Source organism: Vombatus ursinus, unplaced genomic scaffold, assembly GCF_900497805.2.
Source record: "Vombatus ursinus unplaced genomic scaffold, bare-nosed wombat genome assembly UNPS02014772.1, whole genome shotgun sequence".
In the NCBI taxonomy this organism is placed as follows: Eukaryota; Metazoa; Chordata; class Mammalia; order Diprotodontia; family Vombatidae; genus Vombatus; species Vombatus ursinus.
Genome location: NW_020954550.1, coordinates 21,073,809 through 21,092,910, shown reverse-complemented (window position 1 = coordinate 21,092,910; position 19,102 = coordinate 21,073,809). Strand labels below are relative to the sequence as shown.

Genomic DNA, 19,102 nt, shown 5'->3' with positions numbered 1-19,102 from the left:
TTGATCCACTGGAGGAAGAAATGGCAAAGTGATTTGCCAAGAAAACCTCCCAGACAACATTGGTGTGCTATGGTCCATGGGGTCGTGACTATTAGAACACTACTGAACAACAAAAATTTCATAGTCCTTTTGCCACCCCTCTAGGAGCTGAGAGATTTCTTTGACATCATTAAATTCCCCTATGACTAAATGACCCTAAACGTCCATGATCATTATAGCTAGGAGTGGAGTTCATCAGACTCTCCCTGATTTTCTGGAGAAGATGGAAGGTAGAGAGAAGGCAAGACTAGAAAAGAAGCCCATTCTCTGAGCCAGCCAATCAGCAATGAAAATTGTTTATTTTTTGTGTAGTGCTTTATAAAGAACTTTACACACATGATCTCATTTGTTCCTCATAGCCAGCCTATGATATAGATGTAATTCTCATCATTCCCATTTTACAGATGAGGAAACTCAGGGGGTTTCATTTGAAACTTCTCTGAAGTTCAGAGGGGTTAAGGGATTTGCTCATTGTTAACTAACAAACATATTTAAAATGGGCGCAGGCTTAGTGTGAATGGACAGCTTCCGGACTCCAGGTTCAACTCTAGCTACTCTCCCACGCTGTCTGCCTCGCTCTGTGGCAGAGTGATCAGGGCAAGAGATGCTTCAGGGTCTCTGCCCACCTTGCTCCATACAGGAGCTGTAACTGTTATTGTTGTTTGTCCTTTATTCTCATAGGCAAACACTCAGACGGGCAATTCCAGGCAGCAGCCCCTACTTTATAGGTTCTGAAACCATGTGGATTCAATGAATATTTTATGCTACAAAGTGTCTGTAATTTCTCACATTCTGCTGCCACCTGTGAGCTTAATGAACGTTTCAAAGTATTATCAAAAGAAGAGAGGCAAATCGGAAGGCTATTCTTTTGCCCCACCAAAAGAGGAGGGTGGGTGCTGTGGGACAAAAGGGGCAGAGGGCAGGAAGATGTTTAAATATTCATGGATAGCTAGCATAGTTTTCTCAGGAGAGCTTTAAAGGAGGGAACCAGTATCTGACCAGAAAGTCTGTTGTTGAGTCGTTTTTCAGTCATATCTGACTCTTCTTGACCCCATCTGGGGTTCTCTTGGCAAAGATACTAGAGTGGTTTGCCATTTTTTTTTCTCCAGGTCATTTTACAGATGAGAAATCTGAGGCGAACAGGGTTCAGTGATTTTTGCTCAGGGTCACACAGCTAGTAAATGTCTGAGGCCTGATTCGAACTCAGGAGAATGAGTCTTCCTGGCGATAGGCCTGGCACTCTATGCACTATGGCGCCTCCTAGTGGCCCCACCAGAAAGTTAGACTAGAGCAAAATTTTAAAGTAGGTGAAATTCTTCAATACTTCTGGTCTCCCTTTTTGGTAACCTCTTCCCTAATTGGTGTTTCTTCCCATCTTTGTTGTCCAACCTTTCTGTACCTCTGCACTCTCTTCACCAATACCTTCATTAAAATTTCCACTCAGAAAATGATCTGAAAACTCAATTCACAAAAATAAGGTTTTCTAAATTAGAAGGTAACTTTCTCACCAGTCCCACCCTTCCTTCTTATGGAATTATCAAAGAATTGTGAAAGGGTCCCAAGGCAGGGGTCTGTTGGTAAATGTTTAACAATCAGTTAAAGTGGGGAAGGAAAAAAAAGTATACGAGACATGCTTTTAATTTTAATCGTCGTTTTCTCCATCACTTTCTGAAATCTAGAGAATGACAAAAAGAAAACAACAAATCAAGCCCTCATTGGTAGCTTTTGCCTATTTCCCAGATGTAAATGCTCATATTAAAAATGTCACTAACTGGGGCAGCCAGGTGGTGCAGTGAATAGAGCTCTGGCCCTGGACTCAGGAGGACCTGAGTTCAAATCCGGCCTCAGACACTTGATACTTACTAGCTGTGTGACCCTAGGCAAGTCATTTAACCCCACTGCCTCACCAAAAAAAAAAAAAGCAAAAAAAATGTAACTAACAGCTGTTGTGAATAGTTCAAGCTGGCTCCAGCAGACCCTTGTCCAAAAGGCATTGGGACAAAGGGGGAATAGAAGATAAACAAAGAGCCCAAGTAGATCACTACCTGGTTAATTTGCTTCTGAACCTACCAGGGTTGCTATGGTAATTAGTCAGGGCCAAGATTTGTCCTTATATAGGCAGAGTAAGCCACCAAAAATTTTTACTGTGCACATATTTTCATGTACCTTTGTCCATGTTATTTTCCTTCAATAGCAAATTAGCTACTGGAGGGTAGGATCTGTTTAATTTTTGTCTTTGTAACCCTGGCACCTGGTGCATTGTAGCCTCAGTAAATAAATACTTTTTGAATTGAATTGAACTAAATATTGAAGCATGAGGGCTCCTGAAAGGGCTCTCTTGCTTTTCCAAATTCCCCCACCTTCAAAAAGTTAACATGCATTATGTTGTACTCTTCTGGGTGTTTCAAGATCAGTGAATAATTTGTTCCAATATTATATTTAAGTAGACTTCCTTCTGGCATTGAATTCTTAAAATCGATGGCTAATGGTTTTTCAATAATATCAGCTAATGTCCTGAGCTCTCTAGAAGGCTTGTGTGCTAAGTTGAATGCGTTATCATTTTAAAAGTCACCCTGGTCAATTCTTTGATTTTTAACTTCACCTTCTCATGTGTTTTACTCTCTGGCTATTTGATTACTGTGTTGTGGGAAAGCCTAAAGCTTGTTAGAAAAAAGTTTTTATATTTCAGGACCCAGTTTTGTGGTGGTGATTGTTATTTTTAACAATCAGTAATCAAATGGGAGGGGATGGGAAACCATAATAAAGATAACCAGTAGCAAAAATAATTTGGAGGCAATGTGCCTCGTTTCTGTTTCTGAGAGGGAGGAGGGAACTCAGAACTGGCACAATGATTCATATGGGCAGTTGCCCTAGTCCTGTTTTCATATGAAAATCAACTCAGCCTGGTTTTTTATGTTAAAGAAGCAGCTAGGTGGTCTGAGGCACAAAGGGATGAAATCTGAGGACGAAAATCATCCTTCTTCTCTTCCCTCCCCCTCTCCCTCACTGCTCTGAACAGATCGACAATTATGGCTAACATTCAGTGAATACTGGCTTTGTGCCCAGTGCAGGGGAGGAAGGGAAGATAAAAAAAATTAGATGAGATGATATACCTGCCCTCATGTAATCCCTAGTAAGATTTAGATGGAACTATGTAGCGAAGATATCGTAATGTAACCTATTAGTCTCATCTATCCCCTCCTACCAACTTAATTAGTCTAGCAGTGAGGATTTCTGATTTTCACCCAAGAAGCCTGGACATCAACTCCAAGTATAAGAACAACTGGGATTGTTTTTTTTTTCTAGTTCAACTTTATTACTGCCTTCTCCATGAAATCTTTCCTGAGGCTCTTAGTAAATCATGACCTTTAGTGAAATTATTGTGTTATTGTGTCTTATGGTCATTTATATATATGCTGCTCTGTCTAGATTGTATGCTAGATCTGTCCTATTTAAACTTTTTATCTCCCCCAGTGGTCGACACTGTGCTCTGCACACAATAGGTCTTTGAAAAATGTTTGTTAAAGAGAGCTTGACCTACTTGATCAGATGGCTAAGTGACTGGAATAATCATGGACCAGTCTAAATCAGTTGCGAGCCAGGGAACTGTTGACATCCCCTCTGGATAAATGTGCCCTGAAAATCCTCTTTTTCTAAGATATATGATAACACACATATATAAAATAATTATCATATAAGGTATACATGCACATATACCCACACATATATACTTACACAATATGCACACACGTATATATATGTGTGTACATATATACACATATGTGTATATGTATATGTGTATGTTTGTATTGGGGCATCGAAGTGGCTCAATGGATAGAGTACCAGGCCTAGGGTCAGGAAAACTCATCTTTGTGAGTTAAAATATGGCCTCAGACACTTAGTAGCTGTGTGACACTGGATAAGTCACTTAACCCTGTTTGCCTTGGTTCCTCATCTGTAAAATGAGCTGGAGAAGGAAATGGCAAAACACTCCAGTATCTTTGTCAAAAAAACTCCAAATGGGGTCATGAAGAGTTGGACACAACTGAAAATACATAAAATTATATTGCAATATTATTATTTAAATGCATTATTTTATCCTATCCAGTTGAAGAATCTGTATTATCCTCCATAAAAATCTAACTTTGATCCCCTATCATGGCATGGAGATGATCCTGGGCTCTTGAAGGTAGAGAACAGAGCCATGACAAGGGTGGGAACATCAGGTTTTGTCCCAGGGCACAGGCATCCACTTTCACACCAATGATGTCCACTCCATTGATTTGTAGCTCAACTTTGCACCCTCTTCTGGCCTCATCTCTAGGATTGTTTGCTGTACAGGGCAGCTGACATGACCCTACTCTCATCCTTAAGCCTTGATACTGTAGTGCCTTTCAAATGAGGGCCCACTTTCCCTCACCCTGCACCTCTCTAGGAGTGCGCGTAGTTCCCTTTGGGGTATGATGTGCCCTCTCTTCTAGGATAACTCTCCATGGTTGGACTGTCTCCTGCACTGTCCCCATCCCTACTATCCTCTGCATCACTGCCAGCTGCCAATCCTCCCCATCCCCTTCCTCACTCTGTATCTCAGATGAAAAGAATTTCTAATTAAGAAAGAGTTCAGGTTCTGTCAGGTTCAATCTAATTTTGTCTATGAGCTCAGTGACTATCTGCCTGTTATCTGAGAACCAACCTAGTTAAACTCCAAAAGCTTGGCTACCTGATGATAATAATAGATAACATTTATACAGAGTTATGTGTCAGGCACTGTAGTAAGCCCTTAACAATTATTATCTCATCTGAGCCTTGCAACAGCCCTGGGAGGTACGTACTATTATTATCCCTATTTTACAGATGAGGCAGACAGAGGTTGGGATGACTTGTCCAGGGTCACACAGCTAGTAAATGTCTAAGGCCGAATTTGAATTCAGGTCTTCCTAATGCCTGCGCTCTATCCACTGAGCCACCTGGCTACCAATGATCTTTTTTCTTCTTGCAGCAGGGACCTAATGATAAAGTGCCTCCTAAAGCCTGGAGGGCTTTAGATCAGGGTGTATGGAGAAAGAGATACAATCTTGGAACACTTGAAATTCTAAAGTGTTGATTCATGGCATGAAACTTGTGTGTGCTGTGACTCTTTGCCTTTTTAAGCCCAGCCCTATCAGTCAGATGGAGCTAGCAATCCTGGGAAGACAGATTGGGACTGTGGAGTATTGGTACTAGAATTATACAGTGTGGGTCCAAAGCCTGCCTTTAATTCTTTACTGCCCATGTGACCTTCGTTAAATCACTTACTCTCTCTGTTTCCTCATCTGTAAAAAATGAGGGGGGGGCAGTGGGTTAGATGGTTTCTAGGGTCCCTGGTCTATGATCCTACCAGAAAACCCTCCTGAGGAATGTTGGATTGGATCTTACTGTTTGCTTACTGCCGAGAGGAGGTGAAAATCTGGTGCTCTGATGTTTAGGCTTAACCCTACTGCCAATGGGAAGCTCTAGTTAAGGGACTTTTTTTTAGAATTTAGACACAACAACTCTGCCAAAGCATCTCAAAGAAGAACATTCTATGGTGACTTCTCAAAAGCATTGGGGTGAGGTCTGAAATGGTAATAACTAACATATATGTAGCACTTTAAGCTTTGTAAAGCACTTTATATATGCATATGTATTTATATACATACACATAAATATATGTATATATTGTATATGTGTGTATATATGTAAATATATATATATATCTTATTTGACTATGTGAGGTGCTTGCTATCATTGTTCCTATTTTACACATGAGAATACTGAGGCTGAGAGAGGATAAGTGACTTGCCCAGGTTCATACAGCTAGTAAGTATCTGAGAAGGGATTCACAGCCAGTTCTTCCTGACTTCAAGGCCACTCCTCTATCCCCTAAACTATACTGTCTCACTGTGGTGGAGATCTATGGCCACTGATAAGCTGTAGACCAATGAACTTGAAATGGCCATAGAAACATTGCACACTTCCTCATTATCTCTTCTGGAGTTCAGAGTGAAACTAGAAACCAGAGTTTTAAGGCCTGAGAGTATGGTCAAGACTACCAAGTCTAGAGGAGCAGACATGGACAGGACCAAAAATGTTAACTTTAAGTATCTGGTATGGTATTGTTGTTGTTTTTGTCCTTCATCTTCAAAGAGGATCAATGACATCATGTGAATTGACTTTAAGTGAGGTAGAATTGCACAAAGTCATCAGCCTTACTCTGTCTTCCAGAGTCATCAAAGTCCAGTGGCAAGACAAAAGTCAGGATGACCGGATGGCCGGGGATGCAATGGATGACCTTGGCATCTTTGATGTCTGACCAAGCTCCAAGCACTCCACTTGCTTCAGTTGCTTTCGTGGTGGTTGGAACAAATTGTTCTCATCTGCCCATTCAGCTGGGTAAAGTCTTCACATGATTGGGGTAGACACCCTTTAACTGACCAATGGGTTTGAAACCTGAGTGTGACCACTGCCCATGCTACAGCTTCTTGGACCTACAGGTGAGAGCTGAGTGCCAGGTAGACACCAAAAGTGCATGAGTAGCCCTGAAAAGAGCTCAGAAAGCCCTCGTACCAGAGGTTCTGGTCTTCTCTGAACACCTCATAAGTATGACATATGATAGACATTAGGACTTGTAGCCAGGAATTTCTGTGTTTAAGGCCCTGACATATACTGGCTATATGACCTTGGGCAAATCTGTCAGTGTTCTCAGCAATTCTCCAATTCAGTAAGTTGTAGAAATGGTGTTGATCCATATTGGTAAAATGGGCTTTCTCATCAGGGAGTTCCCTATACCAGTGAAATCACAGGTGTTATGCTATCCCTATCCCCATCCCCTATTCCAAATTAATAGAACAAAATTCAGAGTCCCAATATTATGGCAAGGTTAAGAACCAAGGAGTCTAAAGCAAGGTCACTGAAACTAAAGCCCCCAGTCCAAAAGTGGACTCAGGGGCCAGGGAAGTTCCTTAGCCAAGATTGTGGTTCGTCCTTCTTTCTTGAAAAGGACGGTGACATCGGGAAGGTGATATCATGACTTGCAAGTGAATTGGATTTAAGTGAGGCAGGGCTGTGGAAAGTAATCAGTGTAAGTGAAAGTGCTGGACCTAGAGAGTTAGATGGTTGCTGGCCCAATAAAAGCCTGAAAGTGTCTGCTTCTTTATGTGAGCAGGTCTGACCAAAAGCCCTTTAAGACAGATTAGTTTGGAGGGCAGTTGTAAATGGACTAAGGTTTTATACCTCAATCATGGTAGTAAACCAAGCAAATGCTGAGAAAGGGCTCAAGATACTTTTTGTATCCAACAAAAAACGAAGGCATTCTTTTATAAACTTTTGCTCGGGGGGCCTGTGAGCATAGTTTAATTTTAAATCACTGCGTTAATGTATATCTGGGGTAATGACGCCTGATGAAGTCAGCAACTGTTCTCATGATGTGTAAACACAGGGCTAACTCTTATCTAGCTAGGGACAAGGGTGGGAGGAAAAAGTAGGGAAGATCATCTAAATGCCAACCGGATCAGTTTCAATAGGACCATCCTGGAGATCCCTCCTAATGGGCTGCTCTGCAGAAACAGGGCCCTGTTGCTGGGTATTGTGGTCACACTGGTCAGTGAGCTCCACCCCAGAACTGTCCAATCATTACTGGAAGACAGCATCCAAACTGTTTACTAGGTCAAGTAGAGCTCCACCCATCCTTTCCTCTTCTCTCTTTCTTTCTGCATCACTATTTTCCTTTAAATTTCTGGGCAATCCAGGTTTTTAACTATGAGACAAAAGTAATAATCCTTTGCTGAGAAACAGACCAAAAGAGTAATGTCACTGAAGAAAAAGGAGCCATGATTCTTTATAAACACAAAATCAAGGCCAGCTCAAGGGGCAGGAAGCCTAGGTAGGTGACAGTGTAATTTGAGGGAGAAAGAAAAGCTGTTCACTTCGTAAAAATTTACCTAGTTCAACAGTCATCAGACCTCTCCTTGGAGAAAGCTAATGATACAACATGACTAATATGGATATGGATATACACATGTATAACCTATATCAAACTGCTTGTGTTCTCAATGGAGGTGGGGTGGGGAGAGAGGAAGGGAGAGAATTTGGAACTCAAAGTTTTAAAAATGAATGTTAAAATTGTTTTTATGTGTAACTGTGGAAAAATTTTTTAATAAACAAATAAAATTTATTAAAAAAATTACATATATTTAAAACACCTTCTCTCCTTCCCAAGACAATCTGTTCCATTTGGAGTCAGTTCTAATCAACAGGGAATTTTTCTTTTTAATTAGTTAAAAACCTATCTCCCCTCTGCAACTGAGTTTTGATGACTCATTTTTGACTCTTCTTTCTCCCTCATCCTTCACATCTAATTAGTCTCCAAGTTTTGTCCATATCTCTCACTTACATCCCCTTTCCTTCACTCTATATGCATTTCAGTCCCTCATCACCTCTTACCTGGACTATTGCAATAAGCTTTCTGATCGACCCCTCTGCCCCAGTCTCTTTCCTCTCTAATCCATCCTCTGCATAACTGCCAAATTGATTTTCCTTAAGCACAGGTCTGATTATGCAGCTCCCTTGCTTAAGAAGCTTAAGTGGCTCTCTTTCCTCTGTTTGGCATTTAAAGACTTTCACAATCACAATCAACTTCCAAGTTGATTTCATAGAAATCTCTTCTTGACACTCCACCCCCCACCATGTCATTCCCTCCCTCCCCCAAACTGTTTTCGCTCCCTGGCCTGTTGTATGTCTCTGCTTCTCTACTCAGAGCTTACCTCCTCCTCCTCTGCACTGGTAATCTGGACTCTGTACAAGTCTCTTTTTTTCTGATCTTGCCTGGCCCAGGCCTACACACCACTTCCCAGACTGCTTCATTCCTCTCTCTGCCTCTCCATGTCCTACCAACCCCCAATCCTTTCCAGTTTTCCTTTATGTGTTGTCTTTCCCCAGTAGCAGGTAACTCTGTTTGTATTTATATCCTCAAAGCTTAGCACAGTGCCTGGTACCTACTAAGTGCTTAATAAAGGTTCTATTTATCTATTTGTTCTGCATACCTCTTGTTGCTCAGTGGTGTCTGACTCTTTATGACCAAATTTGGGGTTTTCCTGGCAAAGTACTGGAGTGGTGTATCATTTCCTTCTCCAGCCCATTTTGTAGCCGAGGAAACTGTGACAAACAGGGTTAAGTGACTTGCCCAGGGTCACACAGCTAGTGTCTGAGGCTGTATTTGAAGTCAGGAAGATGAGTCTTCTTGACTCCAAGCCCAGAGCACTATTCACTGTACCACCTAGCTTCTTTCTACATTCCTGACATTCCCCACCTCTAAATTACATTGTATTTATTTTGTATGTATTTTGCTTATGCTTATTTTGTATAGACTTAAACGTATCCATATGATCCATGTTGTCTTTCCTTGAAGGATAGAGGCTCCCTGGGGGAAGGCACTGTTTCATTTTAGGCTTTTTTTTTTCTTACCTGGGCAGCCCAGTGGAGGGCTGTTCTGAAGTCTTTGTCCACCAGGGTTAGATCTGCCCCCCTCTCCAGCAAGATTTGTGCATGTTGTGGCCGGTTATGAAAAGCAGCCCAGTGAAGAGGTGTCATCCCCTGCAATGCAATAGTGCAATAAACAGGAGTGAGAAAACAGGAAGATGAGGTTTTCTTTGTTTCAGGAGCTGCCAAGGAGGTATGAAGTGAGGATGAGGAAAAGACTTGGATACCAAAAATCAAGGTTGGAGTTATTTTGAGGAGCCAGAAAAGTAGCGATTGTCCTGTCCTCCCTGCCTTGCCCACCTCCTTCCAGTCATGTGCAGGATACGCAATTTACCTCAGATCTGGGATACCTGGGGGTTCAATGTATAGTGGATAGATCATTGGACCTAATGTTAGGGAGACCTAGTTTCAAATCCCACCTCAGACACTTAGCTGGATGACTATAGACAAGTCATCGAACTTCTCAGTGCTTCAGTTTCCTTATTTCTAAAATGAGACTCTATCACAATGGCCTTTGAGTTCCCTTCCAGTTCAAAATCTACAATCCTATCAAATCAATAAAAATAATTTGTAATGGTGGCTGGTTGAATTAAATGACAATAGAGGACATTGCCCTTCTTTCTCCTCATCCTAAATCACTTAGTTGTGCTCACATCAATAATATGGACATAGGAATTGGGCAGAGGGTTAGAGTCATCAGTCTCAAGTTCATGCTATATAATGTCAATATTGGGATGTCCTCACAACAGCCATAGTAATACAAGTGTTATTATCACAGCATCATAGAATGTCAGAGTTACAAAGGACCTCTGTGTCCATCTAATCTGGCAGATGCCTAAATAAAACCCACATCATCATCTGTGAGATGAAGAAACTGATGTTCACAGAGGTCAAGTGATTCACCCATAACTACACAGCTAGTAAGGCAAAGCCAGAATCCTGACCCCATATCTCTTCTCATTCCAAGCCTATAATTGTGCCTGCTCTGCTATACTTCATCAACATTTACTCACTCAAAGCAAAGTCCTCCAAAAGGAAATGTCCCTATGGAATAACCCCTCCCCCAGCACACTCAAAGTCACCATTCCTGCTTTTCAGCATCCAGGTTTCTGGGGGTCCTGCTTCTGGCCATGTATGATTCATCACTGTGAGATGATGAAGATTTTCTCCTATTGGCTGCAGAGCCAATGGGGCTGATGACTAAGTGGGTATACAAAAGGGAGAAGCCCAATCCCTTACCACTCTCTCTCTTCCTTTCTGGCTACGATTTATGTCAGACTGTTTCCTGATGCCTCTCCAGAATTGGGTGTAGAGACATAGCTGGTCTCATTTACCTACTCCAGCCTCCATGTGGCAATAAACATGTTATCTAAAACACAAGTCCTGCCCCAAGCCAGAGCTTGCCTCCTCCCCCACCTCATTATTTTAGGTGAACAAGTATTCTGGGGTGGTTATATCCCTGATTAGAAGCCATTGTACATCTAAGTGTTCCAGAGCTCCTGGGTCCATTTGGCTGGCCATAGCAGCTGTGAAAGTAGCCTATTGACAGGAGAAACTTTAGTATCAGAGAGAGTAGCCACCAACAAGAGGACTGGCCCAAGTCTGGTCATTTTATCAACAGGCATGTACCAGGAGTTGTTTGGATAGTGCCAAGACAAGGTGGTTTTTAAAATGAATAATTATCAGTTCTGCAAACTGCTTTATATTTTGATGTCTTTCAGCAGATTGTAACATTAGCTACACATTTTTATTGAATCCTGTTCTGTTAACATACATTTATGAGTCTTTCATATTTAGCATTTCTTATGCCCGTAGGAATAAATTGCTTCTCTTACACATGATTCATATTATATTCTAAGTACTTTTTTTTTGGCTAGGCAATGGGTTAAGTGACTTGCCCAGGGTCACACAGCTAGTGTGTCTGAGTGTGTCAAGTGTCTGAGGCCAGATGTGAACTCAGGTCCTCCTGACTCCAGGACCAGTGCTCTAGCCACCGTGCCACCTAGCTGCCCGTAAGTACATTTTTTTTATTCCTCCCTTTTTGTGAGGAGGTCCTAGTTGTGAACCATGAGTAAAATTGTCCCTGGCATGCTAGTCTAGGGGATTTAACAAGGTGAAGTGTGTGAGAACAGGGAACCTACGTCTGCTCATTAGAGGTAGTAGGCTCCTTCTGGGCTGCACCCTGGTCCAAACCATGGTATCTAGGTACAAAGCAGATAGCTAGCTGGTGCAGCACATTCTGGCCCTCAGCAGCAGTCCCTTAAGATTAGACATAGTTGGACAAAAACCAACTCTAATTTTTCCCCTTTAGTCCCTTCTGAGGAGAACTTGCAAGGTTGGCCTAGGGCTTCTCCAAGATCTTGTCTGGTTCTAAATCTTATGATTCCATAACTATTACAATGACACTAGCATTCTGCCTTCTATCCAAGCATTGGGCCTGAATGGAGGAGAGAACATAGGTTGGGGGCCTTTGGACATTTTAGGTAAATGGTTTGTGGATTTGTCCAAACAACTCAGCAAGTGATTTAATAAGAATTTGGTAAGTGCTGTGCTAAGTGTTTAGATTGCAAGGAACGGCAAAAAACACTCCCTTCCCTCAGGATACTCACATTCTAATGAGGGAGACAATATGCAAACAACTTTGTACAATCAATAGACGTACTGAATAAACTGGAGGCAATCTCAGAGGGAAGGCACCAGCACCGGAAAGGATTGGAGAAAGCTTCCTATGGAAGGTGGGATTTTAGCTGCAACTCGAAGGAAGCCAGGGAAGCCAGGAGGAAGAGGGAGAGCATTCTGGGCGTGAGGGACAACCAGGGAAAATGCAATGTCTTGTAGCAGACACCACAAGAAGGCCAGTGTCATTGTTCTGTAGAGTGTGAGGAAGGGAGCAAAGTGTAAGAAACAAGGCTGGAATTGGAATTTAGTATTCCTGATTTCCTGTTCCTTTTTTTTTTTTTTGAAGCATGACACTCCTTGTAGGATTCAACTCCTATGATAAAATGTTAGATTTCACTACATTTTTTTTTGATTAGGCAATTGGTGTTAAGTGACTTGCCCAGAGTCACACAGCTAGTAAGTGTCAAGTGTCTGAGGCCAGATTTGAACTCCAAGGTTGGAGCTCTATCCACTGTGCTACCTAGCTGCCCCGATTTCACTAAATCTTGTGGGAGAAATTCTTGAGGGTGCTTTGAGAAATCAGCCACAGATGGGATGACCTTGTTCTGTCTCAACTTTTTGTTGAATTGTTTTTCAGTCTTGTCATACTCTTTGTGACCCCATTTGGGATTTTCTTGGCAAAGATACTGGAGTGGTTTGCCATTTCCTTCTCCAGCTCATTTTACAGATGGAGAAACTGAGGTTAAATGACTAACCCAAGGTCACAGCCCGAAAGTATCTGAGACTGGATTTGAATTCAGGAAAAGGAGTCTTCCCGACTCCAGGCCCAGCACTCCATCCACTGTGCCACCTAGCTACCCTGTTTGTTACTTTACCCACAGCCTTTCATAAACTTCAATAGGACTTTGGAATTTTGTGTCTCAGGCCTTCCAGGCCCCCCATCCCCAGTTTTATATGGTTTCTTACCCTCTCCACCAGAATTTATGATTTTGTGCCATTTGCCCTGGGGTTAATGGATTTCTAGGAGCTAACAATCTAAAAATGTCAAGAAAACCTTTCATCCTATTTTTGGTAGCAATTTTGTTTCCCCTAGGCTAGATGTGAAAAAGGAACAAATCTCCTATAGTTAGGAATATAGTAACAGGAAGAAGCTATCTGAGTCAGCTGAAATGCCAGTATTAGGTATTGTACAATTCATTCAAGAACTTTGCCCTACAAAGACCTTCATTTTTTCCCTCTCCCCAGCTGCTGTTCATTGTCTAGGCAGCAGGGTATAGGGGAAAGTATACTTCCTCAGAAGTCAGAAGACTTGGGTTTTAATCACGGTTTTGTCACAAAGGAGCTATGTGATCTTGAGCAAAATCAAGTCACGTTTCTGGGCTTTAGATTCCCCTTCTATAAAATGAAGAAGCTGGACCCTTTGAGCTCTCAATCTATTGTCCTTTGGTTTCTCTGATCTCTTCCACCTCTAAAATGTTTTAATCTTGGTGAGTGTTTAAGGGGACAATCTTTAGGTGAGACAAATACAGTTTCTTCTAGTAAAAGTCAATTGGGGAAGGGCTGAACAAGTTGTGATATATGATTGTGATGGAAAGCTACTGTGCCATAAGAAATGATGAGCCTGATGATCTTAGAAAAACATGGATAGACTTGCATGAAATAATGACAAGAGAAATGAGCGGAACCAAGAAAATGTATACAGTAACAGCAATATTGTTTTAAGAGCAACTTTGAACAACTAAGTCATTTTGACTATTGTAAACACCCAAATTAACTACAAAGGGCTATGAAGGAAGTATCTGCATCCAGAGAAAGAACTGATAAATAGAAGTATGCATAAGAAAGAGTTTATATATATATAATATACACACACACACACACACATTTATGTCTAATAGCAGCCATCTCTAGGGTGGAGGGACAGAGAGGGAAGAAAAAAAGAGAAAAAATTTACATGATAACTTTATTATATATTTAAAAGGAATAGTAAGTTGTGCATAGTAGATTTGTAGTTTCATGTACAATCATCTTTTTTTATTCTGTTATGGGAATGCTTGTTTTATTTCATAAATTAAAAATAAAATAAATACAATTTTTAAAAAGTAAGTAATAGCAAGGGATGGTTGAAAGAGAACTGGCTGTACAGTCAGAGGACCTGGGTTCCAATCCTACCTCTGACACTACCCTTGTGGGACCTCAGTTTCCTTATTTTTAAAATGAAGGGATTTGATTAGGTGACCACTGAGGTCCTTTCCAGCTCTAAATCTATAATCAAACCCCCCAGATTTGTGAGCTCCTTGAGGGCAGAAATTGAGTTTTGCCTCTTTTTGTATCCCTAGCACCTAGCACAGTGCCTGGAACATAGCAGATACTTAATAAATGTTTATTGACTAACTTATCCTATAATAACAAGATTACTGAAAGCTGGCAAAAATGCCAATTATTCCTGCATTCAATTGAACAAAAAAAGGTTACATTGTCACTGGATACTAGGGGCAGAGCTACCTCTGCGGATTTAGAGAGAGCCCATCAAAGGAGGGGGTAGTGGTTTTTCAAACAAAATACCTGAATTTAGGGTACAGTGGAAAAGGAACTGAATTTGGAACCACAACATCTGGGTTGGCATCCCAGAGCTGCCACTTACTACCTGCCTGACTTTGGCAGGTGCCTTTTCCTGATCTGTGTTTCAGTTTCCTCATATGAGGAGAGGGGGTGGCACAAGACGGCCTTTAGGGTATCCTCCAGCTCCCAAATCTTATGAGCTAAGTAGGAGTTTCTGATCAAGAGAAATGGCTGCTGAGGTTTTGGTGACTTTCTTGGGGACTCTCCCACGCAATTAGTGTCAGAAGCTTTTGGAGTCATTTGTGCAAACGCTGGTACACAGAGACGTTTACATTATTGGAATAGCTTGTGCTCAAAGAGTCAAGGATAAAGATGCATTTAATCAGGAAGATAACTTCCACAGGAGTAGGAGGTTTGGGAGTCCTCATAACTGAGGACTGAAAAGGGCCTCCCAGGCATTCTAGTCCAACCCCCTCTTTAGTTGTTGTAATTCAGTTGCATTTGTCTCTTCATGACTCCATTTGGGGTTTTCTTGGCAAGGATACTGGAATGGTTTGCCATTTCCTTCTCCTGCTCATTTTGCAGATGAGGATACTGAAGCAAACAGGGTTAAGTGACTTACCTAGCATCACACAGTTAGTAAATGTTTGAGGCCAGATTTGAACTCAGGAAGAGGAGTCTTCCTGACTCCAGTGTAAGTGCTCTATCCACTGAACCACTTAGCTGCCCATCTTTTTCCTACATAGTTGTTTTTATGTTGTCTGCCCCATTAGACTGTGAGCTTCCTGAGGGCAGGGAATGCCTTTTGCCTTTTTTTTTTTTGTATCTCCAGTGCTTAGTTGTATCTCCAAGGCTTAGCACAGTGGCTTGGCACATAGTAGGTGTTTGATAAATATTTATTGATTTACTGACAGAGGGATTTGCCAAGAGTTACACAGGTAATAAGGAGAAGAAGCTAAACTGGACCCCAGGCCCACTGACTCCAAATCTACCTTCTTCTGTTTTCCCCACTGCACCAAACTCCCTCATTTAGTCCCAAACCATTTTCTGGTTTGATGTAGTTCAAGTTATGACCTCAACCCAAAATCCTGCTGCATTTGTGTTTCTTTTCTTTCTTTCCTTTCCTTTCCTTTCCTATTCTTTTCCTTTCTTTTCTTTTTCCTTTCTTTCTTTCTTCCTTCCTTCCTTTCTTTCTTTTTTCTTCCTTTTCATAAGAAGAAAGGTTCAAGTGGTCTTTCTGAAATTAAGTAATTTAGCTCCTTGAGCCTATATTTTCAGCTGAAATTTCAGCTTCTTGAAGAGGCCCATTTCCCTCAATAGGTTCTCAGAATTTTTTTTTTTGTAAATTGAAGTCAGCAATAAGCTAGTGTTTGAAACTGAAAGCTGATTAAGTGCTCATGCACTTATTTAAATTTCAGACAGCACTTTCCTACACGAGGAGGAAGAATGTGTGATGTGGGAGGTCGCTGGGTGCATTGTCTCTTTAAACAGTGGGGCTGTGGTTGAGAGAGGAACAAAACAATCAGAGAAAAGTGGTTCAACTTGCATCCTCTTCCTGTCACATTTTCTTTCATAGAAAAGTAATCCTGGGGAGGTACTCTTGGAATAAAGGGTGGATTCAATCCAGTCATCTCTCTAGTAGTAACTGTCTTTATACAGGTGGAGGAAATGCAGTTCTCCAACTTTTGATGCACAGAGCATCAGAGAATATTGGTTTTCAACTCGGCATATGGCAACAACGATATACCAGGAGAATTGTTGAATTCATTTGTTCTCTTTGATTTGTGTTGGAGATTCTCTACTATGTTCAAGAACAGTATATGCTCCAAGACTAACAGTGGGAAATGATAACCAAGGACTAGAAATAAACTTTTAGTTAGTAGAACTATAGAAATGGCCATTAATAGCCATCATATAAAAATAAAACAAATGCAAAAAAACTCTTATTTTACTGCTTCCTCAGCAGAACAGGAATAAATTATATGCTTAGAATAAGAATATATATATATATATTTATAGAATGTAGAAAAACATATATATGTATAGTTCTATCAAAAGGCATATATATTAATGAAACTTAGAACTGTATATCTACATACAGTTCTCATAGTTCTATTAAAAGGCATATATATTTATAGAACTTAGTAGAATTTATATATATACAACACACATGTAATATACATATACATAGTTATACTAAAAGGCAATTTGGTTTCCAATTATATGTAGCAATCAGTTTTACTTCCAGTAGACAGATGAGGAAGTACACTTCCTTTTGCATAAAGAGAGGAGTAAGAGGAGTGTGGGTACATAATGTTGCACTTATTGCTAGATATGTCACACACTATTGTGTGTCAGTTCTGTTTGTCTTAGTTACAAGTTGCATGAAACAAGGGTTTTATGGAGGTGTGTCTGTATATGTCTGTGTGTGTATGGGGGGTAGTTGGTAAATGAGTGTAAAACAAAAATTATCAGTTATATAATATACATACATGTCTATGTTCACATGTGCACACATATATATACATATATAAATTATATTTACATATGATGTATTTCTTGGGACAGAAGTGAGCATAATTTAATTGAAATACCATAAAAGAAGGGAAAAAGTCCCAAAGAGAAGTTAAACTTTATCACTTAGATGTGTAATGGCAAACTCCATGTAGATAAAATCAATTTTGTGAAACTGAAAGAAAAAACCTTCAGGACTGGGCTGCAAATTGACAAAAAGGTATCACTATAATGAAGGATGACTTCATTCACTGCTGATGCACCAGTGTTTATACATCCCTAGAGTGCACCCTTCTAATTATTCTCCTTGGAAGGCTCTTCACTTACTCTGGTGGGTGCCACCTTTGCTAAAAACATTTGGAATTCCTCTTTTAGGAAGGAAACAAGCATTTATTAAGTGCGCAATATGTGTTATGCAGGATGCTAATTACAAATATTATCTTATTTATCCTCACAGTAACACTGGGAGGCAGGTGCTGTTGTTTTCCTCATTTTACAGCTGGGAAGGCAGAGAGAAGTTAAGTGACTTGTCCAGGGTCACACAGCTATTAAGTATCTAAGACCCAGTATGAACTCAGGGCTTCCTGACTCCAGGCCTGTGTCACCTGGCAGTCTTTTTAGACTTGCCTTTAGATGTAGCATTTAAATATCTTTAATAGTGGAACATTGTTGGTTTTTAAAGATGAGTTTCAAAACAGCTAAAAGTCATCCTGGAGGTAGTTTGGTGAATAAGGTGAGTGGTCTAGAAGGGAACAACATTTTTCTTTCTTATTTTTCTCTTTTGAGTGCTTTTCTTGTCAGACTAATAGTCTGACTCTGAGAACTTCCCAAAAAGATTTTGAGCAATGGAAACATCGCTGGCACGACTATGTAGATTCTAAAGGGAATGACTTTGAAGGACATTTTTTTCGGATGAACAAGTTTGGATAGGTTTAAGAACAATCTTTTTTATTTTAGAGCGAGTGTTCGTGTGTGTGTGTGTGTGTGTGTGTGTGAGCTTGTTGATGTGTGCATGTCTACACGCAGGTCTAAGTACACATCCACTCACTGGGTGTCTGCCTATCCAGACACTTTCATAGCATTAAGTGGGAAGCTACTTTAGCACAAGGACAGAATTGGTTTCTGAGATTCTTTAAATGAACCATCTCGGGTGTTCTAAATTGGGGAGGTCAAAGAGCAGCTGTCCTGGAAGGGATGGGCACTGCTGACTTGACTTACCCCCAACTCGCTCCCAAGTAGGAGCTGTTTGAAAGTTAAATATACTCAAACCAGGAAATCACTATATAATGACTCCTCCCTTCTTGAAAAAGAAATAAAGGCTTACCTAGAAAATCTGGCACTTGGGGAAAGCTTTACAAATGCTCTGTAATCAACTTTGTAAACCAAATTAGGTTGTGGGAATACAAGACTCTGTGAGGGGAGAGGCCTCTGAACAAAGAGAGGTCATTGATGGGTAGGCCAGGAGGGGTGAGGGCAGATCCGGGAGGAGTTCACCTGGGACTTTTCCAATGGGGAGAGAAAGCAGGCCATTTGGTACTTTTTTTTTTAGTTTAAGATTATTTATTTCTGGAAGTCAAGCTGATACAAAATCCCCACTACAAAGGCTCAGGTAGGTATTGCATAGAAAGAGTTGAGTACCAAGGGTCATATAGGAGCCCCAGTGTAGATGCAGGAGCAGAAATGAAGAGTACAAAAGAGCCTGGAAGAAATCAGACTGGAGAGACCTGTCCTTCTGGCCATCAGGCACAGGAGTCCCTAACCCATGGTCTGATCTGAATCTGGGTTTATAAGGCTGCTCCTTAAAAAACACACAGAACTTTAGGGGGCTCTCTGAATTCTTATCTACCTAGTTGTGAGGGACTGTCTGATGTTG

The 19,102-nt window shown here is 40.9% G+C and overlaps 1 protein-coding gene across 1 annotated transcript in view; it reads right to left on the bottom strand.

The window, feature by feature from the left end:
- The window catches only part of ANKRD55 (ankyrin repeat domain 55), a 109,789-nt gene that overhangs the window by 40,243 nt on the left and 50,444 nt on the right, over positions 1-19,102 (bottom strand). Inside the window, exon 6 of the mRNA XM_027863323.1 lies at positions 9,520-9,648. Coding sequence (XP_027719124.1) covers positions 9,520-9,648 — 129 coding nt within the window. The remainder of the gene's footprint in view (positions 1-9,519; positions 9,649-19,102) is intronic.